Source organism: Salmo trutta, unplaced genomic scaffold (assembly GCF_901001165.1).
Source record: "Salmo trutta unplaced genomic scaffold, fSalTru1.1, whole genome shotgun sequence".
In the NCBI taxonomy this organism is placed as follows: Eukaryota; Metazoa; Chordata; class Actinopteri; order Salmoniformes; family Salmonidae; genus Salmo; species Salmo trutta.
The window spans coordinates 511,728-538,674 of NW_021822437.1; the positions used below are offsets into that span (position 1 = coordinate 511,728).

Consider the following 26,947-nt stretch of genomic DNA (forward strand, 5'->3'; position numbering starts at 1 on the left):
GCCGTACGGGGGGGGACACTCCCAACCGTACGGGGGGGGACACTCCCAACCGTATGGGGGGGGACACTCCCAACCGTACGGGGGGGACACTCCCAACCATATGGGACACTATAACATACTATATTCACTGTCTCACTCTCTCTTTCACACGCTCGCTCACCTTCTTGCCCTCTGATTGGTCGGGGCTGACGTACGACAGCTTCCTGCGGACGTAAAACAACATGTCGTCCTGTTCCCGCGGCGACAGCTTCTCCATGAAGTACGTGGAGAACATCCATGTCCAGAACACGATGCGGTCGTCCTTAAAGCACCCTGGAAGAGAGGTCAGAGGTCAGAGGTTAAAACACCCTGGAAGAGAGGTCAGAGGTCAGAGGTTAAAACACCCTGGAAGAGAGGTCAGAGGTTATAACACCCTGGAAGAGAGGTCAGAGGTCAGAGGTTAAAACACCCTGGAAGGAAACACAGAGAGGTCAGACCTTAAAACACCCTGGAAGAGAGGTCAGAGGTCATCCTTAAAACACCCTGGAAGGAAACACAGAGAGGTCAGAGGTCATCCTTAAAACACCCTAGAAGGAAACACAGAGAGGTCAGAGGTTAAAACACCCTGGAAGGAAACACAGAGAGGTCAGAGGTCAGAGGTTAAAACACCCTGGAAGGAAACAGAGAGGTCAGAGGTCAGACCTTAAAACACCCTGGAAGGAAACACAGAGAGGTCAGACCTTAAAACACCCTGGAAGGAAACACAGAGAGGTCAGAGGTCAGACCTTAAAACACCCTGGAAGGAAACACAGAGAGGTCAGAGGTTAAAACACCCTGGAAGGAAACACAGAGGTCAGAGGTCATCCTTAAAACACCCTGGAAGGAAACACAGAGAGGTCAGAGGTCAGACCTTAAAACACCCTGGAAGGAAACACAGAGAGGCCAGAGGTCAGACCTTAAAACACCCTGGAAGGAAACACAGAGAGGTCAGAGGTCAGACCTTAAAACACCCTGGAAGGAAACAGAGAGGTCAGAGGTCATCCTTAAAACACCCTGGAAGGAAACACAGAGAGGTCAGAGGTTAAAACACCCTGGAAGGAAACACAGAGGTCAGAGGTCATCCTTAAAACACCCTGGAAGGAAACACAGAGAGGTCAGAGGTTAAAACACAGAGAGGTCAAAGGTCAGACCTTAAAACACCCTGGAAGGAAACAGAGGTCAAAGGTCAGACCTTAAAACACCCTGGAAGGAAACACAGAGAGGTCAGAGGTCATCCTTAAAACACCCTGGAACGGTCCTATCACAGTTATCAGAGCAAGAGGAGGACGGCACAGGGCCACTCCTGATTTACAGTAAACTCATAGAGAAACAGTCTACCGTAATATGCCACTCCTGATTTACAGTAAACTCATAGAGAAACAGTCTACCGTAATATGTCACTCCTGATTTACAGTAAACTCGTAGAGAAACAGTCTACTGTAATATGCCACTCCTGATTTACAGTAAACTCATAGAGAAACAGTCTACCGTAATATGTCACTCCTGATTTACAGTAAACTCATAGAGAAACAGTCTACCGTAATATGTCACTCCTGATTTACAGTAAACTCGTAGAGAAACAGTCTACTGTAATATGTCACTCCTGATTTACAGTAAACTCGTAGAGAAACAGTCTACTGTAATATGTGTTAAGTGGCTTATTGGCTTTGCCCTCAGGGAGATAGAATGGAGGTGAGATGGATGTTTCCCCCGTCCTAAACGGCACCCATACAGAGCCTTCAGAGAGTACTCAGACCCCTGGACTTATTCCACACGTTGTCGTGTTACAGACTGAATTTAAAATGGATCACGTTGAATATTTTATCTGGTCACTGATCCACACACACACACACACACACACACACACACACACACACACACACACACACACACACACACACACACACACACACGATACTCCACAATACCAAAGTGGAATTTTGTTTTTAGGAATTTTTTTAACAAATTAATTCATAATGAAAAGCTGAAATGTATTGATTCAATACATTTTCAACCCCATTTGTTATGGTAAGGAGCATAAATAAGTTCAGGAGTAAAAATGTGCTTAACAAGTCACATAATAAGTTAAATGGACTCACTCTGTGTTTAATAATAGTGTTTAACATGATTTTTTAATTACTACCTCATCTCTGTACCCCCACACGTACAATTATCTGTAAGGTCCCTCAGTCGAGGAGTGAATTTCAAACACAGATTCAACCACAAAGACTTGGGAGGTTTTGCGTTGCAAAGAAGGGCACCTATTGGTAGATGGGTAAAAATGTTTAATAAAAGCAGAAATTGAATATATTCCTTTGAGCATGGTGAAGTTATTAATTACACTTTGGATGGTGTATCAATACACCCAGTCACTACAAAAGATACAGCCGCCCTTCCTAACTCAGTTGCCGTAGAGGAAGGAAACCGCTCAGGGATTTCACCACGAAGCCAAATGGTGACTTTTTAAACAGTTACAGAGTTTAATGGCTGTGATAGGAGAACACTGAGGATGGATCAACAACATTGTAGTTACTCCACAATACGAACCTAAATGACAGAGTGAAAAAAAGGAAGTCTGTACAGAATAGAAAAAATATTCGAAAAACATGCATCCTGTTTACAACAAGATAGTAAAACTGCAAAAAAAAAGTGTCAATGCAATTAACTTTTTGTCCTGAATACAAAGTGTTATGTTTGGGGCAAATCCAATACAACACATTACTGAGTACCACTCTCCATATTTTGAAGCATAGTGGTGGCTGCATCATGTTATGGGTATGCTTGTAATCGTTAAGGACTGGGGAGTTTTTCAGGATAAAAAAGAAACAAAATGGAGTTAAGCACAGGCTAAATCCTCGAGGAAAACCTGGCTCAGTCTGCTTTCCACCAGACACTGGGAGACGAATTCACCTTTCATCAGAACAATAACCTAAAACACAAGACCAAATCTACACTGGAGTTACTTACCAAGAAGACAGTGAATGTTCCTGAGTGGCCAAGTTACAGGTTTCACTTAAATCTGCTTGAAAATCTATGGCAAGATCTGAAAATGGCTGTCTAGCAAAGATCAACAACCATCTTGACAGGACTTGAAGAACTTAAAAAATAATAAAATGGGCAAATATTGCACAATCCAGGTGTGGAAAGCTCTTAGAGACTTACCCAGAAAGACTCACAGCTCTTAGAGACTCACCCAGAAAGACTCACAGCTCTTAGAGACTTACCCAGAAAGACTCACAGCTCTTAGAGACCTACCCAGAAAGACTCACAGCTCTTAGAGCCTTACCCAGAAAGACTCACAGCTCTTAGAGACTTACCCAGAAAGACTCACAGCTCTTAGAGACTCACCAAGAAAGACTCAGCTCTTAGAGACCTACCCAGAAAGACTCACAGCTCTTAGAGCCTCACCAAGAAAGACTCAGCTCTTAGAGACTTACCCAGAAAGACTCACAGCTCTTAGAGCCTTACCCAGAAAGACTCAGCTCTTAGAGACTCACCCAGAAAGACTCACAGCTCTTAGAGACTCACCCAGAAAGACTCAGCTCTTAGAGACTTACCCAGAAAGACTCACAGCTCTTAGAGACCTACCCAGAAATACTCACAGCTCTTAGAGACCTACCCAGAAAGACTCACAGCTCTTAGAGACCTAACCAGAAAGACTCACAGCTCTTAGAGCCTTACCCAGAAAGACTCACAGCTCTTAGAGACTCACCCAGAAAGACTCACAGCTCTTAGAGACTTACCCAGAAAGACTCACAGCTCTTAGAGACTCACCAAGAAAGACTCAGCTCTTAGAGACCTACCCAGAAAGACTCACAGCTCTTAGAGCCTCACCAAGAAAGACTCAGCTCTTAGAGACTTACCCAGAAAGACTCACAGCTCTTAGAGACTTACCCAGAAAGACTCAGCTCTTAGAGACTCACCCAGAAAGACTCACAGCTCTTAGAGACTCACCCAGAAAGACTCAGCTCTTAGAGACTTACCCAGAAAGACTCACAGCTCTTAGAGACCTACCCAGAAATACTCACAGCTCTTAGAGACCTACCCAGAAAGACTCACAGCTCTTAGAGACCTAACCAGAAAGACTCACAGCTCTTAGAGCCTTACCCAGAAACACTCACAGCTCTTAGAGACCGACCCAGAAACACTCACAGCTCTTAGAGACCGACCCAGAAACACTCACAGCTCTTAGAGACCTAACCAGAAAGACTCACAGCTGTAAATCGCTGCCAAATGTGATTCTAACATGTATTGACACAGGGGGTTGAATAATTAATTATCTAATCAAGATATAAGTGCTTTACAAATGTTAGAATTTGTAAAGCACTTTCACAGCGTATTCTGTGTAGATCGTTGACAAAATAAATGACAACAGAATCCATTTTAATCCCACTTCCACAACAAAATGTGGAACAAGTCAAGGAGTGTGAACACTTCCTGAAAGCTCTGTATATTGTGCACTACTTTTGACCAGAGCCCACTGGGTCAGTAGTTTCCATTCCATACAGTTTCACCGGTGCACTATATAGGCAATAGGGTACCATTTCGGAGACAGACAGGGTTCTTCTCTAATGGAGGGGAAGCAGCTTCTGACACAAAATGGCCGTTCAGTTTAACTGCTCATTCATGAGAAACACATTCCCTCCATGCCATTTCATTACAGTGAGATTCAATTCAGTGTAACTTAAATCTACTGAAGCGCTTGTCTGACTTTGTTTTGCTTCCAACGTGACGTCAAAAGTCATGATGGGCATTTGGTTTAAATAACTTGTATTTATATATGTGTACATTATTCAAAGAAAATCTCCTGAACCCTTAATGCTGAAACCATAAAATGCTGAAAGTGAAGCCTTTGTTCCTCTCAGACGAGTCTAGTTTCTACAGACAGAACGACAGGGAACTGAAATACCACCACATTTCCTGATCCTTGTATTTTTTACATTTTATTTAACTAGGCAAGTCAGTTAAAGAACAAAATGATTACATTTACAATGGACGGGCCTACACCGGACAAACCCTGACGACACCGGGACAATTATACGCCGCCTTACGGGACTCCCGATCACGGCCGTTTGTGATACAGCCTGGATTCGAACCAGGGTGTCTGTAGTGAAGCCCTCTAGCACTGAGATGCAGCGTCTTCGGGAGCCCCAACACACACACACACACACACACACACACAACACAATCTGACCGCGCTGCTAAACAATTTCTCACCAGAGTACAGAATACAGCCAGTGTATCACATCTTCCCTCAGAGGCTGAGCAAACAGACACTTCAGCAGTATATGAAACCCTCCAGCCAAGTGGACGCTGCTTCCAGGAAATCTCCTACTCATCATCAACAACAACAACTTTTCCACCTGACAGAGACTCAGGCTACTGAGAATAGTCACACACACACCCACACACACACACAGGCTAGTCATCAGTGACCACGGCTCACCCATCACCTGACAGAGACTCAGGCTACTGAGAATAGCCTCAGCCTCAGGCTCCGTGCCAAATGGCACCCTACTCTCATATAGAGAGAGGAGAGGAGAGAGAGACGATGGCACCCTACTCTCATATAGAGAGAGGAGAGGAGAGAGAGACGATGGCACCCTACTCTCATATAGAGAGAGGAGAGGAGAGAGAGACGATGGCACCCTACTCTCATATAGAGAGAGGAGAGGAGAGAGAGACGATGGCACCCTACTCTCATATAGAGAGAGGAGAGGAGAGAGAGACGATGGCACCCTACTCTCATATAGAGAGAGGAGAGGAGAGAGAGACGATGGCACCCTACTCTCATATAGAGAGAGGAGAGGAGAGAGAGACGATGGCACCCTACTCTCATATAGAGAGAGGAGAGGAGAGAGAGACGATGGCACCCTACTCTCATATAGAGAGAGGAGAGGAGAGAGAGACGATGGCACCCTACTCTCATATAGAGAGAGGAGAGGAGAGAGAGACGATGGCACCCTACTCTCATATAGAGAGAGAGAGGAGAGAGAGACGATGGCACCCTACTCTCATATAGAGAGAGGAGAGGAGAGAGAGACGATGGCACCCTACTCTCATATAGATAGAGGGAGAGGAGAGAGAGACGATGGCACCCTACTCTCATATAGAGAGAGGAGAGGAGAGAGAGACGATGGCACCCTACTCTCATATAGAGAGAGGAGAGGAGAGAGAGACGATGGCACCCTACTCTATATAGAGAGAGGAGAGGAGAGAGAGACGATGGCACCCTACCTCTCATATAGAGAGAGGAGAGGAGAGAGAGACGATGGCACCCTACTCTCATATAGAGAGATGGAGAGGAGAGAGAGACGATGGCACCCTACTCTCATATAGAGAGAGGAGAGGAGAGAGAGACGATGGCACCCTACTCTCATATAGAGAGAGGAGAGGAGAGAGAGACGATGGCACCCTACTCTCATATAGAGAGAGGAGAGGAGAGAGACGATGGCACCCTACTCTCATATAGAGAGAGGAGAGGAGAGAGAGACGATGGCACCCTACTCTCATATAGAGAGAGGAGAGGAGAGAGAGACGATGGCACCCTACTCTCATATAGAGAGAGGAGAGGAGAGAGAGACGATGGCACCCTACTCTCATATAGAGAGAGGAGAGGAGAGAGAGACGATGGCACCCTACTCTCATATAGAGAGAGGAGAGGAGAGAGAGACGATGGCACCATACTCTCATATAGAGAGAGGAGAGGAGAGAGAGACGATGGCACCCTACTCTCATATAGAGAGAGGAGAGGAGAGAGAGCCGATGGCACCCTACTCTCATATAGAGAGAGGAGAGGAGAGAGAGACGATGGCACCCTACTCTCATATAGAGAGAGAGAGGAGAGAGAGACGATGGCACCTACTCTCATATAGAGAGAGGGAGGAGAGAGACGAGGGCACCCTACTCTCATATAGAGAGAGGAGAGGAGAGAGCGATGGCACCCTACCTCTCTATAGAGAGAGGATGAGGAGGAGAGGAGACGATGGCCCACCCCTAATCTCATATAGAGAGGGAGAGGAGAGAGAGGGACGATGGCACCCTACTCTCATATAGAGAGAGGAGAGGGAGAGAGAGACGATGGCAACCCTACTCTCAATAGAGAGAGGAGAGGAGAGAGAGACGATGGCACCCTACTCTCATATAGAGAGGAGAGGATAGAGAGACGATGGCACCCTACTCTCATATAGAGAGAGGAGAGGAGAGAGAGACGTAGGACCCATCCTCATAGAGAGAGAGGAGAGGGAGAGAGAGACGATGGCACCCTACCTCATATAGAGAGAGGAGAGGAGAGAGAGACGATGGCACCCTACTCTCATATAGAGAGAGGAGAGGAGAGAGAGACGATGGCACCCTACTCTCATATAGAGAGAGGAGAGGAGAGAGACAGGTCCCACTACTCATCAGATAGAGAAGGAGGAGAGAGACGATGGCACCCTACTCTCATATAGAGAGAGGAGAGGAGAGAGAGACGATGGCACCCTACTCTCATATAGAGAGAGGAGAGGAGAGAGAGACGATGGCACCCTACTCTCATATAGAGAGAGGAGAGGAGAGAGAGACGATGGCACCCTACTCTCATATAGAGAGAGGAGATCAAGGAGAGAGAGACGATGCACCCTACTCTCATATAGAGAGAGGAGAGGAGAGAGAGACGATGGCACCCTACTCTCATATAGAGAGGGAGAGGAGAGAGAGACGATGGCACCCTACTCTCATATAGAGAGAGGAGAGGAGAGAGAGACGATGGCACCCTACTCTCATATAGAGAGAGGAGAGGAGAGAGAGACGATGGCACCCTACTCTCATATAGAGAGAGGAGAGGAGAGAGAGACGATGGCACCCTACTCTCATATAGAGAGAGGAGAGGAGAGAGAGACGAGGCACCCCTAATCTCATATAGAGAGAGAGAGGAGAGAGAGACGATTGCACCCTACTCTCATATAGAGAGAGGAGAGGAGAGAGAGACGATGGCAACCCTACTCTCATATAGAGAGAGGAGAGGAGTAGAGAGACGATGGCTACTCCATATAGAGAGAGGAGAGGAGAGAGAGGCAGATGGCACCTCTCCATATAGAGAGAGGAGAGGAGAGAGAGACGATGGCACCCTACTCTCATATAGAGAGAGGAGAGAGAGAGAGACGATGGCACCCTACTTCATATAGAGAGAGGAGAGGAGAGAGAGACGATGGCACCCTACTCTCATATAGAGAGAGGAGAGGAGAGAGAGACGATGGCACCCTACTCTCATATAGAGAGACGGGAGAGGAGAGAGAGACGATGGCACCCTACTCTCATATAGAGAGAGGGAGAGGAGAGAGAGACGATGGCACCTACTTCATATGAGAGAGGAGAGGAGAGAGAGACGATGGCACCTACTCTCATATAGAGAGAGGAGAGGAGAGAGAGACGATGGCACCCTACTCTCATATAGAGAGAGGAGAGGAGAGAGAGACGATGGCACCCTACTCTCATATAGAGAGAGGAGAGGAGAGAGAGACGATGGCACCCTACTCTCATATAGAGAGAGGAGAGGAGAGAGAGACGATGGCACCCTACTCTCAATAGAGAGAGGAGAGGAGAGAGAGACGATGGCACCCTACTCTCATATAGAGAGAGGAGAGGAGAGAGAGACGATGGCACCCTACTCTCATATAGAGAGAGAGAGCTCATATAGAGAGGATAGGAGAGAGAGACGATGGCACCCTACTCTCATATAGAGAGAGGAGAGGAGAGAGAGGGACGATGGCACCCTACTCTCATATAGAGAGAGGAGAGGGAGAGGAGACGATGGCACCCTACTCTCATATAGAGAGAGGAGAGGAGAGAGAGACGATGGCACCCTACTCTCATATAGAGAGAGGAGAGGAGAGAGAGACGATGGCACCCTACTCTCATATAGAGAGAGGAGAGGAGAGAGAGACGATGGCAACCCTACTCTCATATAGAGAGAGGAGAGGAGAGAGAGACGATGGCACCCTACTCTCATATAGAGAGAGGAGAGGAGAGAGGAGAGACGATGGCACCCTACTCTCATATAGAGAGAGGAGAGGAGAGAGAGACGATGGCACCCTACTCTCATATAGAGAGAGGAGAGGAGAGAGAGACGATGGCACCCTACTCTCATATAGAGAGAGGAGAGGAGAGAGAGACGATGGCACCCTACTCTCATATAGAGAGAGGAGAGGAGAGAGAGACGATGGCACCCTACTCTCATATAGAGAGAGGAGAGGAGAGAGAGACGATGGCACCCTACTCTCATATAGAGAGAGGAGAGGAGAGAGAGACGATGGCACCCTACTCTCATATAGAGAGAGGAGAGGAGAGAGAGACGATGGCACCCTACTCTCATATAGAGAGAGGAGAGGAGAGAGGACGATGGCACCCTACTCTCATATAGAGAGAGGAGAGGAGAGAGAGACGATGGCACCCTACTCTCATATAGAGAGAGGAGAGAGAGAGAGACGATGGCACCCTACTCTCATATAGAGAGAGGAAGGAGAGGAGAGAAGAGACGATCGATGGCACCCTACTCTCATATAGAGAGAGGAGAGAGGAGGAGAGAGACGATGGCACCATACTACTCCTATATAGAGAGGAGGAGAGAGAGGAGAGAGACGATGGCACCATACTTCATATAGAGAGAGGAGAGGAGCGAGAGGACGATGGGCACCCTACTCTCATTATAGAGAGAGGAGAGGAGAGGAGAGCGCTCGGCAACCCTACTCTCATATAGAGAGAGGAGAGGAGAGAGAGACGATGGCAACCCTACTTCTTCATATAGAGAGAGAGAGGAGGGAGGAGAGAGACGATGGCACCCTACTCTTCCATATAGAGAGAGGAGAGGAGAGAGAGACGATGGCACCCTACTCTCATATAGAGAGAGGAGAGGAGAGAGAGACGATGGCACCTACTTCTCATATAGAGAGAGGAGAGGAGAGAGAGACGATGGCACCCTACTCTCATATAGAAGAGGAGAGGAGAGAGAGACGATGGCACCCCTACTCTCCTATAGAGAGAGGAGAGGAGAGGAGAGCGATGGCACCCTACTCTCATATAGCAGAGAGGAGAGGAGAGAGAGACGATGGCACCTACTCTCATATAGAGAGAGGAGAGGAGAGAGAGACGATGGCACCCTACTCTCATATAGAGAGAGGAGAGGAGAGAGAGACGATGGCACCCTACTCTCATATAGAGAGAGGAGAGGAGAGAGAGACGATGGCACCCATACTCTCATATAGAGAGAGGAGAGGAGAGAGAGACGATGGCACCCTACTCTCATATAGAGAGAGGAGAGGAGAGAGAGACGATGGCACCCTACTCTCATATAGAGAGAGGAGAGGATGAGAGAGGACGATGGCACCCTACTCTAATATAGAGAGAGGAGAGGAGGAGAGAGACGATGGCACCCTACTCTCATATAGAGAGAGGAGAGGAGAGAGAGACGATGGCACCCTACTCTCATATAGAGAGAGGAGAGGAGAGAGAGACGATGGCACCCTACTCTCATATAGATGAGAGGAGTAGGAGAGAGCGACGATGGCACCCTAACCTCTCTATTAGAGAGAGGAAGAGGAGCGAGAGACGTGGCACCATACTCTCATATAGAGAGCGAGAGGAGCGGGAGACGCTGCACCATACTATCATATAGAGGAGGAAGAGGAGAGAGAGACGATTGTGCACCCTACTTTCCTATAGAAGAGAGGAAGAGGAGAGGAGAGACGATGGCACCCTACTCTCATATAGAGAGAGGAGAGGAGAGAGAGACGATGGCACCACTACTCTCATATAGAGAGAGGAGAGGAGAGAGAGGACGATGGCACCCCCTACTTTCATATCGAGAGAGGAGAGGAGAGAGAGGACGATGGGCACCCTACTCATCATATAGAGAGAGGAGAGGAGAGAGAGACGATGGCCACCCTACTTCATATAGAGAGAGGAGAGGAAGAGAGAGACGATGGACACCCTACTCTCATATAGAGAGAGAGAGGGAGAGAGAGACGATTGGCACCCTACTCCTCAATCTAGAGAGAGGAGAGGAGAGAGGAGCGGAGAGAGAGACGGATTGGCACCCATTACTCTCATTATAGAGACGAGGAGTAGCGATGAGAGAGGAAGCTGGCACCTACTCTCATATAGAAGAGAGAGGAGAAGGAGGAGAGAGACGATGGCACCCTACTCTCATATAGAGAGAGAGAGTGAGAGAGAGACGGATTGGCACCCTACTCTCATTATGAGAGACGAGGCGAGGACGAGGCGAGAGACGATGGCACCCTACTCTCATAAGAGGAGGAGAGGAGAGAGAGACGATGGCACCCTACTCTCATATAGAGAGAGGAGAGGAGAGAGAGACGATGGCACCTACTCTCATATAGAGAGAGGAGAGGAGAGAGAGACGATGGCACCCTACTCTCATATAGAGAGAGGAGAGGAGAGAGAGACGATGGCACCCTACTCTCATATAGAGAGGAGAGAAGAGAAGAGAGAGAAGAGAGACGACAGAATAGGGTGCCATTTGGGACATCCTGAGCCTGGAGGAGGACAGAGGAGAACTCTGATTCCAAATCAATACCTCTTCCACACCAGAGGAACACAAGGCCGGATATAAGTGACAGACACACTGCTGTCTGGCATATAGTGAGACAATCCTGGACACGACTGATGAGTTTGACCTTGTCCTGCAGTGTTGTCCTCTGTTCTCCCCTCTATATCTGGCCCGTCATGGAAAAACAAGGAGGGAGAGGAGTGGCAGAGAGGGGGGGAGGGAGAGAGAGGGGGGGAAGGGAGAGAGAGGAGGGGAAGGGAGAGAGAGGAGGGGGAGGGAGAGAGAGGAGGGGGGAGGGAGAGAGGATTGGGAGAGAAAGGATTGGGAGAGAGAGGAGGGGAGGGAGAGAGAGGAGTGGGGGAGAGAGAGAGGTGAGGAAGGTTCATCCAGGATGCTGACAGCCGCAGGATGTGACCCCTGATCTGTCCTCTGGACTGAACCACGAGCTCACCGTTTCTCCCTTCACAGCCTCCTCCTCTCCCCTCACTACACAGCACAGGGGAGGTGAGAGGTTTCTCCCTTCACAGCCTCCTCCACTCCTCTCACTACACAGCACAGGACAGGTGAGAGGTGAGGAGGGAGGGAGGTGAGGAGGGAGGAGAGGGGGAGGTGAGAGGTGAGGGGGGAGGGGGAGGTGAGAGTTGAGGAGGGAGCCGATTGGCAAACGTACTGTAAATTGAGAAATCATGTGACTAAACTGAACAAAAATAAAACAAAATAAACTACACTATGAAACAAAGAAAAAAATGACATAAAATAATGACAGTAAAAAGCTTATTGTCGTCTATCAACAACGACAAGCCACCGGGGTCTGACAACTTGGATGGAAAAATGACAGAGGATAATAGCGGCCGATATTGCCACTCCTATTTGCCATGTTTTCAAATCGAAGCCTACTAGAAAGTGTGCCCCCTCAGGCCTGGAGGGAAGCTGAAGTAAAGCCCACTTTATTGGCTCAAAACAGCCAACCAATCATCCTGCTAACAACCCATATTCATTTCGTTTGAGCCAATAAAAAGTGCGCTTCGATATTCTTGGGTAGCGGAATGACCTTTGCTTCCCTCCAGGCCTGAGGGCAACACGCTCTCTAGTAGGCTTCGATTGGAAAAACTGTTGTAGGTGGTGGTGGTGGTGGTGGTTGCTGCTGTTGCTGCTGTTGCTGCTGTTGCTGCTGTTGCTGCTGCTGCTGCTGCTGTTGCTGTTGCTGCTGCTGTTGCTGTTGCTGCTGCTGCTGCTGCTGTTGCTGCTGTTGTTGCGGTTGTTGCTCACATAATTTTCTCAGAACGTTTCATGTATTTTTTTTACCTACAGCCAGAAATAACTTTTGGATTAGATCGGCCGGTCACTCACCAGAAATTCAACATCCCCGCCCTGGATCCTTTGTTGCACCACCACCACCACCACGACTGGTAGGTCTACTACTAGTGAACAGCAGCAGCACCAGAGAGACGTTGATAAAGCGCTGGTCTATATATGGAGTAGAGCTCCTCTCCCTCCCAGAGAGACGTTGATAAAGCGCTGGTCTATATATGGAGTAGAGCTCCTCTCCCAGAGAGACGTTAATAAAGCACTGGTCTATATATGGAGTAGAGCTCCTCTCCCAGAGAGACGTTGATAAAGCGCTGGTCTATATATGGAGTACAGCTCCTCTCCCAGAGAGACGTTGATAAAGCGCTGGTCTATATATGGAGTAGAGCTCCTCTCCCAGAGAGACGTTGATAAAGCGCTGGTCTATATATGGAGTAGAGCTCCTCTCCCAGAGAGACGTTGATAAAGCGCTGGTCTATATATGGAGTAGAGCTCCTCTCCCAGAGAGACGTTGATAAAGCGCTGGTCTATATTTGGAGTAGAGCTCCTCTCCCAGAGAGACGTTGATAAAGCGCTGGTCTATATATGGACTACAGCTCCTCTCCCAGAGAGACGTTAATAAAGCGCTGGTCTATATATGGAGTAGAGCTCCTCTCCCTCCCAGAGAGACGTTGATAAAGCGCTGGTCTATATATGGAGTACAGCTCCTCTCCCAGAGAGACGTTGATAAAGCGCTGGTCTATATATGGAGTAGAGCTCCTCTCCCAGAGAGACGTTGATAAAGCGCTGGTCTTTATATGGAGTAGAGCTCCTCTCCCAGAGAGATGTTGATAAAGCGCTGGTCTATATATGGAGTAGAGCTCCTCTCCCAGAGAGACGTTAATAAAGCGCTGGTCTATATATCGGTAGTAGAGCTCCTCTTCCAGAGAGACGTTGATAAAGCGCTGGTCTATATATGGAGTAGGACTCCTCTCCCAGAGAGACGTTGATAAAGCGCTGGTCTATATATGGAGTACAGCTCCTCTCCCAGAGAGACGTTGATAAAGCGCTGGTCTATATATGGAGTAGAGCTCCTCTCCCAGAGAGACGTTAATAAAGCGCCGGTCTATATATGGACTACAGCTCCTCTCCCAGAGAGACGTTGATAAAGCGCTGGTCTATATATGGAGTAGAGCTCCTCTCCCAGAGAGACGTTGATAAAGCGCTGGTCTATATATGGACTACAGCTCCTCTCCCAGAGAGACGTTGATAAAGCGCTGGTCTATATATGGAGTAGATCTCCTCTCCCAGAGAGACGTTGATAAAGCGCTGGTCTATATATGGAGTACAGCTCCTCTCCCAGAGAGACGTTGATAAAGCGCTGGTCTATATATGGACTACAGCTCCTCTCCCAGAGAGACGTTGATAAAGCGCTGGTCTATATATGGAGTAGAGCTCCTCTCCAGAGAGACGTTGATAAAGCGCTGGTCTATATATGGACTACAGCTCCTCTCCCAGAGAGACGTTGACAAAGCACTGGTCTATATATGGAGTAGAGCTCCTCTCCCTCCCAGAGAGACGTTAATAAAGCCCTGGTCTATATATAGAGTAGAGCTCCTCTCCCAGAGAGACGTTGATAAAGCGCTGGTCTATATATGGAGTAGAGCTCCTCTCCCTCCCAGAGAGACGTTAATAAAGCCCTGGTCTATATATGGAGTAGAGCTCCTCTCCCAGAGAGACGTTGATAAAGCGCTGGTCTATATATGGAGTAGAGCTCCTCTCCCAGAGAGACGTTGATAAAGCGCTGGTCTATATATGGAGTAGAGCTCCTCTCCCTCCCAGAGAGACGTTGATAAAGCGCTGGTCTATATATGGAGTAGAGCTCCTCTCCCAGAGAGACGTTAATAAAGCGCTGGTCTATATATGGAGTAGAGCTCCTCTCCCAGAGAGACGTTGATAAAGCGCTGGTCTATATATGGAGTAGAGCTCCTCTCCCAGAGAGACGTTGATAAAGCGCTGGTCTATATATGGAGTAGAGCTCCTCTCCCAGAGAGATGTTGATAAAGCGCTGGTCTATATATGGAGTACAGCTCCTCTCCCAGAGAGACGTTGATAAAGCGCTGGTCTATATATGGAGTAGAGCTCCTCTCCCTCCCAGAGAGACGTTGATAAAGCGCTGGTCTATATATGGAGTAGAGCTCCTCTCCCAGAGAGACGTTGATAAAGCGCTGGTCTATATATGGAGTAGAGCTCCTCTCCCAGAGAGACGTTAATAAAGCGCTGGTCTATATATGGAGTAGAGCTCCTCTCCCAGAGAGACGTTGATAAAGCGCTGGTCTATATATGGAGTAGAGCTCCTCTCCCTCCCAGAGAGACGTTGATAAAGCGCTGGTCTATATATGGACTACAGCTCCTCTCCCAGAGAGACGTTGATAAAGCGCTGGTCTATATATGGAGTAGAGCTCCTCTCCCAGAGAGACGTTGATAAAGCGCTGGTCTATATATGGAGTAGAGCTCCTCTCCCAGAGAGACGTTGATAAAGCGCTGGTCTATATATGGAGTAGAGCTCCTCTCCCTCCCAGAGAGACGTTGATAAAGCGCTGGTCTATATATGGAGTAGAGCTCCTCTCCCAGAGAGACGTTGATAAAGCGCTGGTCTATATATGGAGTAGAGCTCCTCTCCCAGAGAGACGTTAATAAAGCGCTGGTCTATATATGGAGTAGAGCTCCTCTCCCAGAGAGACGTTGATAAAGCGCTGGTCTATATATGGACTACAGCTCCTCTCCCAGAGAGACGTTGATAAAGCGCTGGTCTATATATGGAGTAGAGCTCCTCTCCCAGAGAGACGTTGATAAAGCGCTGGTCTATATATGGAGTAGAGCTCCTCTCCCAGAGAGACGTTAATAAAGCGCTGGTCTATATATGGAGTAGAGCTCCTCTCCCAGAGAGACGTTGATAAAGCGCTGGTCTATATATGGAGTAGAGCTCCTCTCCCAGAGAGACGTTAATAAAGCGCTGGTCTATATATGGAGTAGAGCTCCTCTCCCAGAGAGACGTTGATAAAGCGCTGGTCTATATATGGAGTAGAGCTCCTCTCCCAGAGAGACGTTGATAAAGCGCTGGTCTATATATGGAGTAGAGCTCCTCTCCCAGAGAGACGTTGATAAAGCGCTGGTCTATATATGGAGTAGAGCTCCTCTCCCAGAGAGACGTTAATAAAGCGCTGGTCTATATATGGAGTAGAGCTCCTCTCCCAGAGAGACGTTAATAAAGCGCTGGTCTATATATGGAGTAGAGCTCCTCTCCCAGAGAGACGTTGATAAAGCGCTGGTCTATATATGGAGTAGAGCTCCTCTCCCAGAGAGACGTTAATAAAGCGCTGGTCTATATATGGAGTAGAGCTCCTCTCCCAGAGAGACGTTAATAAAGCGCTGGTCTATATATGGACTACAGCTCCTCTCAGCTCTGTTCTGTTCCTGAACACTTTTCTAGAACAACTCATGACAACAGGAGAAGTAGAAATCACCAAAATCTATTCTTGTGTTTCTCCTCAGTCAAAAATGTTAGGCTATAAATGTGACTATTTCTATTACAACTATTTCAGTTGACTTTATACTACAAGACCAGCGCTCTGATGCGGTCTGTCAAAACAGGAAACTACAACATAAAACACATACTGTTGTCACAGAGGAACACACACACACACACACACACACACACACACACACACACACACACACACACACACACACACACACACACACACACACACACACACGCTACCTCGTCAAAGAGATTAGACAGACCAACTTGGTCTGAGAGAGGCACAGAGGAGAGAGAGACAGACAGGAGAGAGAGAGACAGACAGACGAGAGAGAGACAGCGAGAGAGATATGATACCGGACCTCATTGTCCTATAACCTGCAGTCCTCCTCAAGATGCTCATAGATCAACAGCAACTAGAGTAGAGGACTGGGTAGTGGGGCAGGGAGTCAGAGGGCCGTGGCCATCAGTAACTAGAGTAGAGGACTGGGTAGTGGGGCAGGGAGTCAGAGGGCCGTGGCCATCAGTAACTAGAGTAGAGGACTGGGTAGTGGGGCGGGGAGTCAGAGGGCCGTGGCCATCAGTAACTAGAGTAGAGGACTGGGTAGTGGGGCGGGGAGTCAGAGGGCCGTGGCCATCAGTAACTAGAGTAGAGGACTGGGTAGTGGGGGCGGGGAGTCGAGGGCCGTGCCATCAGTAACTAAGTAGAGGACTGGGTAGTGGGGCGGGGAGTCAGAGGGCCGTGGCCATCAGTAACTAGAGTAGAGGACTGGGTAGTGGGGCAGGGAGTCAGAGGGCCGTGGCCATCAGTAACTAGAGTAGAGGACTGGGTAGTGGGGGCGGGGAGTCAGAGGGCCGTGGCCATCAGTAACTATAGTAGAGGACTGGGTAGTGGGGCGGGGAGTCAGAGGGCCGTGGCCATCAGTAACTAGAGTAGAGGACTGGTAGTTGGGGCGGGGAGTCAGAGGGCCGTGGCCATCAGTAACTAGAGTAGAGGACTGGGTAGTGGGAGGGCGTCAGAGGGCCGTGGCCATCAGTAACTAGAGTAGAGGACTGGTAGAGGGGCGGGGAGTCAGAAGGGGCCGTGGCCATCAGTAACTAGAGTAGAGGACTGGGTAGTGGGGCTGGGAGTCAGAGGGCCGTGGCCATCAGTAACTAGAGTAGAGGACTGGGTAGTGGGGCAGGGAGTCAGAGGGCCGTGGCCATCAGGAACTAGAGTAGAGGACTGGGTAGTGGGGCGGGGAGTCAGAGGGCCGTGGCCATCAGTAACTAGAGTAGAGGACTGGGTAGCGGGGCGGGGAGTCAGAGGGCCGTGGCCATCAGTAACTAGAGTAGAGGACTGGGTAGAGGGGCGGGGAGTCAGAGGGCCGTGGCCATCAGTAACTAGAGTAGAGGACTGGGTAGTGGGGCGGGGAGTCAGAGGGCCGTGGCCATCAGTAACTAGAGTAGAGGACTGGGTAGTGGGGCGGGGCGGGGAGTCAGAGGGCCGTGGCCATCAGTAACTAGAGTAGAGGACTGGGTAGTGGGGCGGGGAGTCAGAGGGCCGTGGCCATCAGTAACTAGAGTAGAGGACTGGGTAGTGGGGCGGGGAGTCAGAGGGCCGTGGCCATCAGTAACTAGAGTAGAGGACTGGGTAGTGGGGCGGGGAGTCAGAGGGCCGTGGCCATCAGTAACTAGAGTAGAGGACTGGGTAGTGGGGCGGGGAGTCAGAGGGCCGTGGCCAACTGGCCCGTTGATCTGTATCCGTGATATCCAAAGCTTCCTCAACATGGGAGATGACGTGTCCATCCATTTTCACGAAAACAAAACAATTCAGATGAGTTGAACTCTTGACGGGTCGACAGATGCGTTTGCCAAATTATAGACACACTCCACACAGACTACGAACCCCAAAAACTCATCTGTTTGGCCGCGCCCATAGGAACCATACAGCATTCTTGATAACAGGGGACCAGGGGTCCTATAGAGACAGTAGAGTCCTCATACCATCCTGCATCTGACTATCACTGACTCCACATCACGGCCAAGCAGGGGCCCCACAGCGCCAAGCAGGGGCCCCACGGAGCCAAGCGGGGCCCCACGGCGCCAAGCGGGGCCCCACGGCGCCAAGCAGGGGCCCCACAGCGCCAAGCAGGGCCCCACAGCGCCAAGCAGGGGCCCACTGCGCCGCAGAACAAGGTGTGGAAGCCAATCAACAACAGAAATGGCATCAACACCTTGGTTGTCTGTAACCTTTAAAACAGTGTAACCTTTAATAACCTTCGGAAAGCCGCGGTCAGATGGAAAGCTTTCACAGCGGATGATGCCGTTCCTGTTTTTAAATCCCACATAGAAAAAAAGGGTTCTGCACTACTCCTGCTGCCAGACAGGCCACAGTGTTGTCTTGTTCCCCCCCCCCATCATCAGACAGGGCCACAGTGTTGTCTTGTTCACCCCCCCCCCCCAACACCAGACAGGGCCACAGTGTTGTCTTGTTCCCCCCCCCCCCATCACCAGACAGGGCCACAGTGTTGTCTTGTTCCCCCCCATCACCAGACAGGGCCACAGTGTTGTCTTGTTCCCCCCCATCACCAGACAGGGCCACAGTGTCGTCTTGTTCACCCCCCCCCATCACCAGACAGGACCACAGTGTTGTCTTGTCCCCCCCCAATCACCAGACAGGGCCACAGTGTCATCGTCCCCCATATCTATGCTGCAACAGTGTATGTGCTGCGGGGCTAGGGTCTCTCTCTCTCTCTCTCCTCTCTCCTCTCTTCTCTCTCCGCCCTCCTATCCGAAAGGTTGCTGGATCAAACCCCTGAGCTGACAAGGTAAAAATCTGTCGTTCTGCCCCTGAACAAGGCAGTTAACCCCACTGTTCCCCGGTAGGCCGTCATTGAAAATAAGAATTTGTTCTTAACTGACTTGCCTAGTTATATAAAAGGTTAAATAAAAAAATATTTCTTGCTGATATGAAAGAGAGGTTCCTTTTATGTTTCAGAAACCGTAGCACGCGATGCCCAACGCTCTGAACGTTAAAACCTATCTTAACAAAACTCCCCCGGTCATCTGTCCCGTTTCTGAAACTTCGCCATTTCCTAACACTGTAGCTCCACATGCCCAGTTTTCTGAAACAAATCACGTTGCTTCATGGACAGCTAGTGTCTGTCTGTGTGTCTTCATAGTGCACCTACCAGTGGACTGATGAGGAATGAGGTAGCCTCAACGGCCCTAAACTGTCGGCTATAGTGTTGTAGACCTTGTGATAGTCCATGTGAATATTATTGGATCACCAGGCCACCAGACTCGTCCCTGGCCAGGAGAAGGGGGGGATTCTGGGTGTTCAACTTTGGCATCAGGAAGTTTATTTTTGGACCTTTTGAAAACCACATGATAGAAACATTTGAATGATTTAATGTTTTCAGGCTATAGCAACCGCAGGGAACTGGGATTGTGAATAGCAATAACATCAGTAACTGTGTGTATTTTTTTTTTTTCTTCAATGTTTCTGTACCACCGCTGCCTCCTAAAATAGGCCATTTTCATTGTAATGTCACCCACAGCTGTACACCTGCCTAAAGGCAAATTATCATATGAAGGGCATTAGAGATGAGCTCCAGCTAGGTTATTCAGGAATAAAAATGAACCCAAATCGTTTAATTTTTAAAAGCAGCCTGGAAAGCATCTGTTGTGGAAACAAAACGGTTTTATTCATTAGTGCACATCGGAAAAACAGAAACTTTTGCACAATTTCAGGTATGTACCTTTTACGTTTCAGCACCTGTGTTTTTCCGTTTTGCCTCCTAGTGATCACACCCCGCGCTCGGCAACAGGCCTCTAGTTGGCGATGAGGCACGAGGGGGTATATGGCCGATATACCACGGCTAAGGACTGTTCTTAGGCATGTTGTGCTGTTCAAGATAACACATTCCTGTAAAATGAGCCTTTTGTAATGAGCATCAGGTGTATTCTACTGTCAGTACTGTGAATACAGTATTTATTTAACCTTTTTATTTAACGAGGCAAGTCAGTTAGGAAACAAATTCTAAAATTTACAATGACGGCCTCCCGGGGAACAGTGGGTTAACTGCCTTGTTCAGGGGGCAGAACGACAGATTTTTACCTTGTCGGCTCGGGGGATTCGATCCAGCAACCTTTCGGATACTAGGCTACCTGCCTCTAACAACTAGGCTACCTGCTGGTTACTAGTCCAAAGCTCTAGCCACTAGGCTACCTGCCCCCCCCCTCCCCCTCCCCCCACTAGGCTACCTGCCCCCCCCTCCCCCCACTAGGCTACCCGCCCCCCCCTCCCCCCACTAGGCTACCCCCCCCCCTCCCCCCACTAGGCTACCCCCCCTCCCCCCTCTAGGCTACCTGCCCCCCCCCTCCCCCCACTAGGCTACCCCCCCCTCCCCCACTAGGCTACCCCCCCTCCCCCCTCTAGGCTACCTGCCCCCCCCCTCCCCCCACTAGGCTACCCCCCCCTCCCCCCACTAGGCTACCCCCCCTCCCCCCTCTAGGCTACCTGCCCCCCCCCCCCCACTAGGCTACCTGCCCCCCTCCCCCCACTAGGCTACCTGCCCCCCTCCCCCCACTAGGCTACCCCCCCCTCCCCCTCCCCCCCACTAGGCTACCTGCCCCCCTCCCCCCACTAGGCTACCCCCCCCCCCCTCCCCCCACTAGGCTACCTGCCCCCCTCCCCCCACTAGGCTACCCCCCCCCCCCTCCCCCCACTAAGCTACCTGCCCCCCTCCCCCCACTAGGCTACCTGCCCCCCTCCCCCCACTAGGCTACCTGCCCCCCCCTCCGCCCACTAGGCTACCCCCCCCCCTCCCCCTCCCCCCACTAGGCTACCTGCCCCCCTCCCCCCACTAGGCTACCTAAATAAAATAAAAATGTAGGTCTGTCAATGTTAAAGCCTAAATAACCCGTGACATGTTTATCGCCGTAAATTGTTCACGCCATTAATCGCGTCTCCATTTTCTCCACAGCATAGAACCTCTTTAAGCGCACGTGTTTCCAATCAGAACACAGAACACGGAACACGGAACACGGAACACGGAACACGGCTGCAGTAAAGACTTGCAATGTTTGTGTCTTTCTGCTGCAGGTTGGTGCGCGTGTCGCGGGCCATTTTACACTACTTGCATGTCGCAACTTTTTTTTCCCCAAATGACTTTTTATCAAACTACTGGTCTACTGAAACATTGATCAGACCTGCTGAAACATTGATCAGAGGGAGCAGACCTACTGAAACATTGATCAGACCTGCTGAAACATTGATCAGAGGGAGTAGACCTACTGAAACATTGATCAGAGGGAATAGACCTACTGAAACATTGATCAGACCTGCTGAAACATTGATCAGAGGGAGCAGACCTACTGAAACATTGATCAGAGGGAGTAGACCTACTGAAACATTGATCAGAGGGAATAGACCTACTGAAACATTGATCAGACCTACTGAAACATTGATCAGAGGGAGTAGACCTACTGAAACATTGATCAGACCTGCTGAAACATTGATCAGAGGGAGCAGACCTACTGAAACATTGATCAGACCTACTGAAACATTGATCAGAGGGAGTAGACCTACTGAAACATTGATCAGACCTACTGAAACATTGATCAGAGGGAGTAGACCTACTGAAACATTGATCAGAGGGAGTAGACCTACTGAAACATTGATCAGACCTACTGAAACATTGATCAGAGGGAATAGACCTACTGAAACATTGATCAGAGGGAGTAGACCTACTGAAACATTGATCAGAGGGAGTAGGTCTACTGAAACATTGATCAGACCTACTGAAACATTGATCAGAGGGAGTAGGTCTACTGAAACATTGATCAGAGGGAGCAGACCTACTGAAACATTGATCAGACCTACTGAAACATTGATCAGACCTACTGAAACATTGATCAGAGGGAGGAGACCTACTGAAACATTTATCAGAGGGAGCAGACCTACTGAAACATTGATCAGAGGGAGCAGACCTACTGAAACATTGATCAGAGGGAGCAGACCTACTGAAACATTGATCAGACCTACTGAAACATTGATCAGAGGGAGTAGACATACTGAAACATTGATCAGACCTACTGAAACATTGATCAGAGGGAGTAGGCCTACTGAAACATTGATCAGAGGGAGTAGACCTACTGAAACATTGATCAGACCTACTGAAACATTGATCAGAGGGAGTAGGTCTACTGAAACATTGATCAGAGGGAGTAGACCTACTGAAACATTGATCAGAGGGAGTAGAGCTACTGAAACATTGATCAGACCTACTGAAACATTGATCAGAGGGAGTAGGTCTACTGAAACATTGATCAGAGGGAGTAGGTCTACTGAAACATTGATCAGACCTACTGAAACATTGATCAGAGGGAGTAGACCTACTGAAACATTGATCAGAGGGAGTAGACCTACTGAAACATTGATCAGAGGGAGTAGACCTACTGAAACATCGATCAGAGGTAGCAGACCTACTGAAACATTGATCAGAGGGAGTAGACCTACTGAAACATTGACAGCTGTAGCCATGTTAGAAAACGTTTGTTGTTGTTTACGGTGAAAATGCTATTAAAACATTCTGATGTAGATAATTTTGTGTTTCCATCCTTTTACAATTAAAGCATAGTACGCCTGTAACACAATGCACTGCTTCAAAATAAAAAATACAAAGATTAAATCGCGATTAACTAAATGAATTATTTGAATAGTTTGACAGTGTACTAGTTAAATTAGTACACACGTTTATAGGGTAGTGTTTCCACACGGCCATATCTCCATGTTAAAATCACTTGTTTATGGAAGACATATGCAGCCATCTGTGATAATTATATTGAATCAAAATATTAAAAATGAAACATACAACAATGTCAACGACTTTACTGAGTTTACAGTTCATATTAAACAAACGAGGCCCTAGTCTATGGATTTCACATGACCGGGCAGGAGAGGGCATAGGCCCACCCATTGGGGAGTTAGGCTCAGCCAATCAGAATGAGTTTTCCACCCACAAAAGGGCTTTATTACAGACTGAAATACTCCTCAGGTTCATCAGCTGTCCGGGTGGCTTGTCTCAGACGATCCCGCAGGTGAAGAAGCCGGATGTGGAGGTCCTGGGCTGGCGTGGTTACATGTGGTCTGCGGTTGTGAGACCGGTTGGACACACTGGCAAATTCTCTAAAACGTCTTTGGAGGCGGCTTATGGTAGAGAAATTAACATTCAATCCTCTGGCAACAGCTCTGGTGGACATTCCTGCAGTCAGCATGCCAATTTCACGCTCCCTCAAAAATGTAGACATCTGGCATTGTGTTGTTGCGACAAAACTGCACATTTTAGAGTGGCCTTTTATTGTCCCCCAGCACAAGGTGCACCTGTGTAATGATCATGCTGTTTAAAAATCAGCTTCATGATATGCCACATTTATCATGTGGATGGATTATCTTGGTAAAGGAGAAATGCTCACTAACATGGACGTAAACAAAGTTGTGCAAAAACATTTGAGATAAACGTTTTTTTTTTTGTGCGTCTGGAACATTTCTGTGATCTTTTGATTTCAGCTCATTAAAAACATACAGAGACCAACAGTTTACATGCAGCATGTTCTGAACACCTGTGGGTAAGCATCACTGGGGGAGAAGTGTACTTCCTCAGCTAGATCTGTGCCAAACTGCTCCAGTAAGGATGTCATTTCTAATAGAAAACATTCTCTCTCGCTGATATCGAAGATTGACGTTTCTAAAACGTTAAAACAGTCGGGAATTTGTAGTCTAGTTCCCAAGCAACCAACCGCGGAGAAGAGCTCGGTTTAACTGCTGAAAACCCCTACAGATAATAAATAACAAGGGTTTTTGGAGAGTTTGTCCATTACAAAGTGACATAAGTGATGAGGTGGTAGCTGTTGTCGGTGATATGACCAGACGCGATAGGCCCCCACACCAACCTAATCAACTCTACTGTGCACATTGGAAATAACTCACCAAGTCCACTGATTTCTTGTCTGATAGTAAGACGGTTCCGTTCGTCGGTTATCGCCTTCAACATGTCTTGTAGAGAACGGTCCGGTTCTCCGTTCTCCTCCTCCTCCTCCACCGGTCCGACCTTCTTACAAACACTGGGAAAGGATGCCATTCCCAGCCCGGGATCATGACAGTCCTCCCGCGGCAGATCCACCCGACCGACCGACCGGGAGAAAGACCGAGGCGGTGGGGCGATACCGGGCCGCGTCTCCACTGATAATCCACGGGATGAATTCCAGACAGTATTTCCCGAACTGTCTCCTTGTCCGGTCACCGTTAAAAGCCCTGAGTAGGAGACTTCCGTCTGGCTCTGTAGATCAGCTTGAGGAGGAATCGTCCCACTTCCTGGATATTATACACAACAACTGACAACATTTAAAGGAAAAGTCTCCATTTCCGTCGAGTTCTCACAAATTGATATTTGGTTGAACGCTTCTATTCTAGACAAACAGTCAAATATCAGACACGTTGTAACAAATCTAATGCATGTTTCTCTTTTAGATACGTTTCTCTCGTGTGGATCAACGGGACAAGTCTGTGACGTTTCCGTTGGTCTCGAGCTGACCGGAAGGGGGAGGGGGCAGCGGATATTCGGTGCGAGCTCGCGGTGTTCTCCGAAGATGACGGAATTGGTACGAGACGTTCTTTCCGTTTTCAGGGTTCCTCCAAGTTATTTATAAGACCGTTTATTGTTGTTTTTTTCCCCACCGACAATTGACAACTGTGAATTGCAGCTCAGCCAGTACAGTAGGGTCCAGTAGGGTACAGCCAGTACAGTAGGGTACAGTAGGGTAAAGTAGGGTACAGCCAGTACAGTAGGGTACAGTAGGGTACAGCCAGTACAGTAGGGTACAGTAGGGTACCGTAGGGTACCGTAGGGTCCAGCCAGTACAGTAGGGTACCGTAGGGTCCAGCCAGTACAGTAGGGTACAGTAGGGAACAGTAGGGTACAGCCAGTACAGTAGGGTACAGTAGGGTACAGCCAGTACAGTAGGGTACAGTAGGGCACAGTAGGGTACGGTAGGGTACCGTAGGGTCCAGCCAGTACAGTAGGGTACAGTAGGGTACAGTAGAGTACAGTAGGGTACAGCCAGTACAGTAGGGAACAGTAGGGTACCGTAGGGTACAGCCAGTACAGTAGGGTACAGTAGGGTACAGCCAGTACAGTAGGGTACAGTAGAGTACAGTATGGTACAGCCAGTACAGTAGGGTACAGCCAGTACAGTAGGGTAGAGTAGGGTACAGCCAGTACAGTAGGGTACAGCCAGTACAGTAGGGTACAGTAGGGTACAAGCTCAGCCTGTCCGTTTTCTAATATCAGAACTGATATGTGGGCCTACTACTATACAAACCAAGGCATCATCACACACAGCCTAATCATGCCAATAGTTCAATAAATAGCCTGGTTCAGCGTTTATCCCACGATATGATGAAGAATGGCCGATAAAATCACGATTGACTCAAATATTAATGTGAGACCATAGAGAATGCTAGAGGCCTCTAGTGGCCAATAGGCGATTTATTTTTTTGTTGCATTGGCAGCGACATTGAAGGCTTTCACCATGCTTCTTTCTGACAGTTGAAAGTAGTCAACTGGTTGAGGATTCCTATGGGTTGTAGCCTCAGTGGAGATGCCCATGTTGTCACAAGACGCTATAATAGTAACCGATATAAAGATGAGTCCTCTATCTATCTCTATGCGAGAGACGGAGCGGCCATTCGCTCCCAGCTCATCTCATGTACTGGAGGCTCTCTGCCGTTTCCAGCTTGTCATTGGCCTGTGGCTCGCAGTGGCTGGAAAAGTGTCTCCCCGAGTCGCTGGCATCGAACAGCCAATCATGTGAGCCCCCTCTGATGTCATTGTTGCGAAGGAAAAAGATGATGTCATTTCTATCCTAGGCCACAATAAACCAGGATACAGACTGCTCAATAAACCAGGATACAGACTGCTCAATAAACCAGGATATACAGACTGCTCAATAAACCAGGATACAGACTGCTCAATAAACCAGGATATACAGACTGCTCAATAAACCAGGATACAGACTGCTCAATAAACCAGGATACAGACTGCTCAAAAAAACAGGATACAGACTGCTCAATAAATCAGGATACAGACTGCATCAATAAACCAGGATACAGACTGCTCAATAAACCAGGATACAGACTGCTCAATAAACCAGGATACAGACTGCTCAATAAACCAGGATATAGACTGCATCAATAAACCAGGACACAGACTGTTCAAAAACCAGGATTCAGACTGCATCAATAAACCAGGATACAGACTGCTCAAAAACCAGGATACAGACTGCTCAATAAACCAGGATACAGACTGCTCATAAAACCAGGATACAGACTGCTCAATAAACCAGGATACAGACTGCAAAAATAAACCAGGATACAGACTGCTCAAAAACCAGGATACAGACTGCATCAACAAACCAGAATACAGACTGCTCAATAAACCAGGATATAGACTGCTCAATATACCAGGATACAGACTGCTCAATAAACCAGGATACAGACTGCTCAATAA

At 48.5% G+C, this 26,947-nt stretch overlaps 1 protein-coding gene and 1 long non-coding RNA gene across 2 annotated transcripts; both read right to left on the reverse strand.

The window, feature by feature from the left end:
- Window positions 1–109: 109 nt before the first annotated feature.
- On the reverse strand, window positions 110–24,969 carry LOC115182285 (uncharacterized protein KIAA0930 homolog). The gene is made up of 2 exons (XM_029743900.1): window positions 24,370–24,969; window positions 110–312 (listed from the first exon to the last, which is right to left on the reverse strand). The coding sequence occupies exons 1-2, from the start codon at window positions 24,518–24,520 to the stop codon at window positions 125–127; spliced, it is 339 nt and encodes a 112-aa protein (XP_029599760.1). The 5' UTR covers window positions 24,521–24,969; the 3' UTR covers window positions 110–124.
- On the reverse strand, window positions 21,551–22,441 carry LOC115182289 (uncharacterized). The gene is made up of 3 exons (XR_003873707.1): window positions 22,371–22,441; window positions 22,260–22,280; window positions 21,551–21,569 (listed from the first exon to the last, which is right to left on the reverse strand). It is a non-coding gene; the product is annotated as an uncharacterized LOC115182289 (long non-coding RNA).
- Window positions 24,970–26,947: the final 1,978 nt, after the last annotated feature.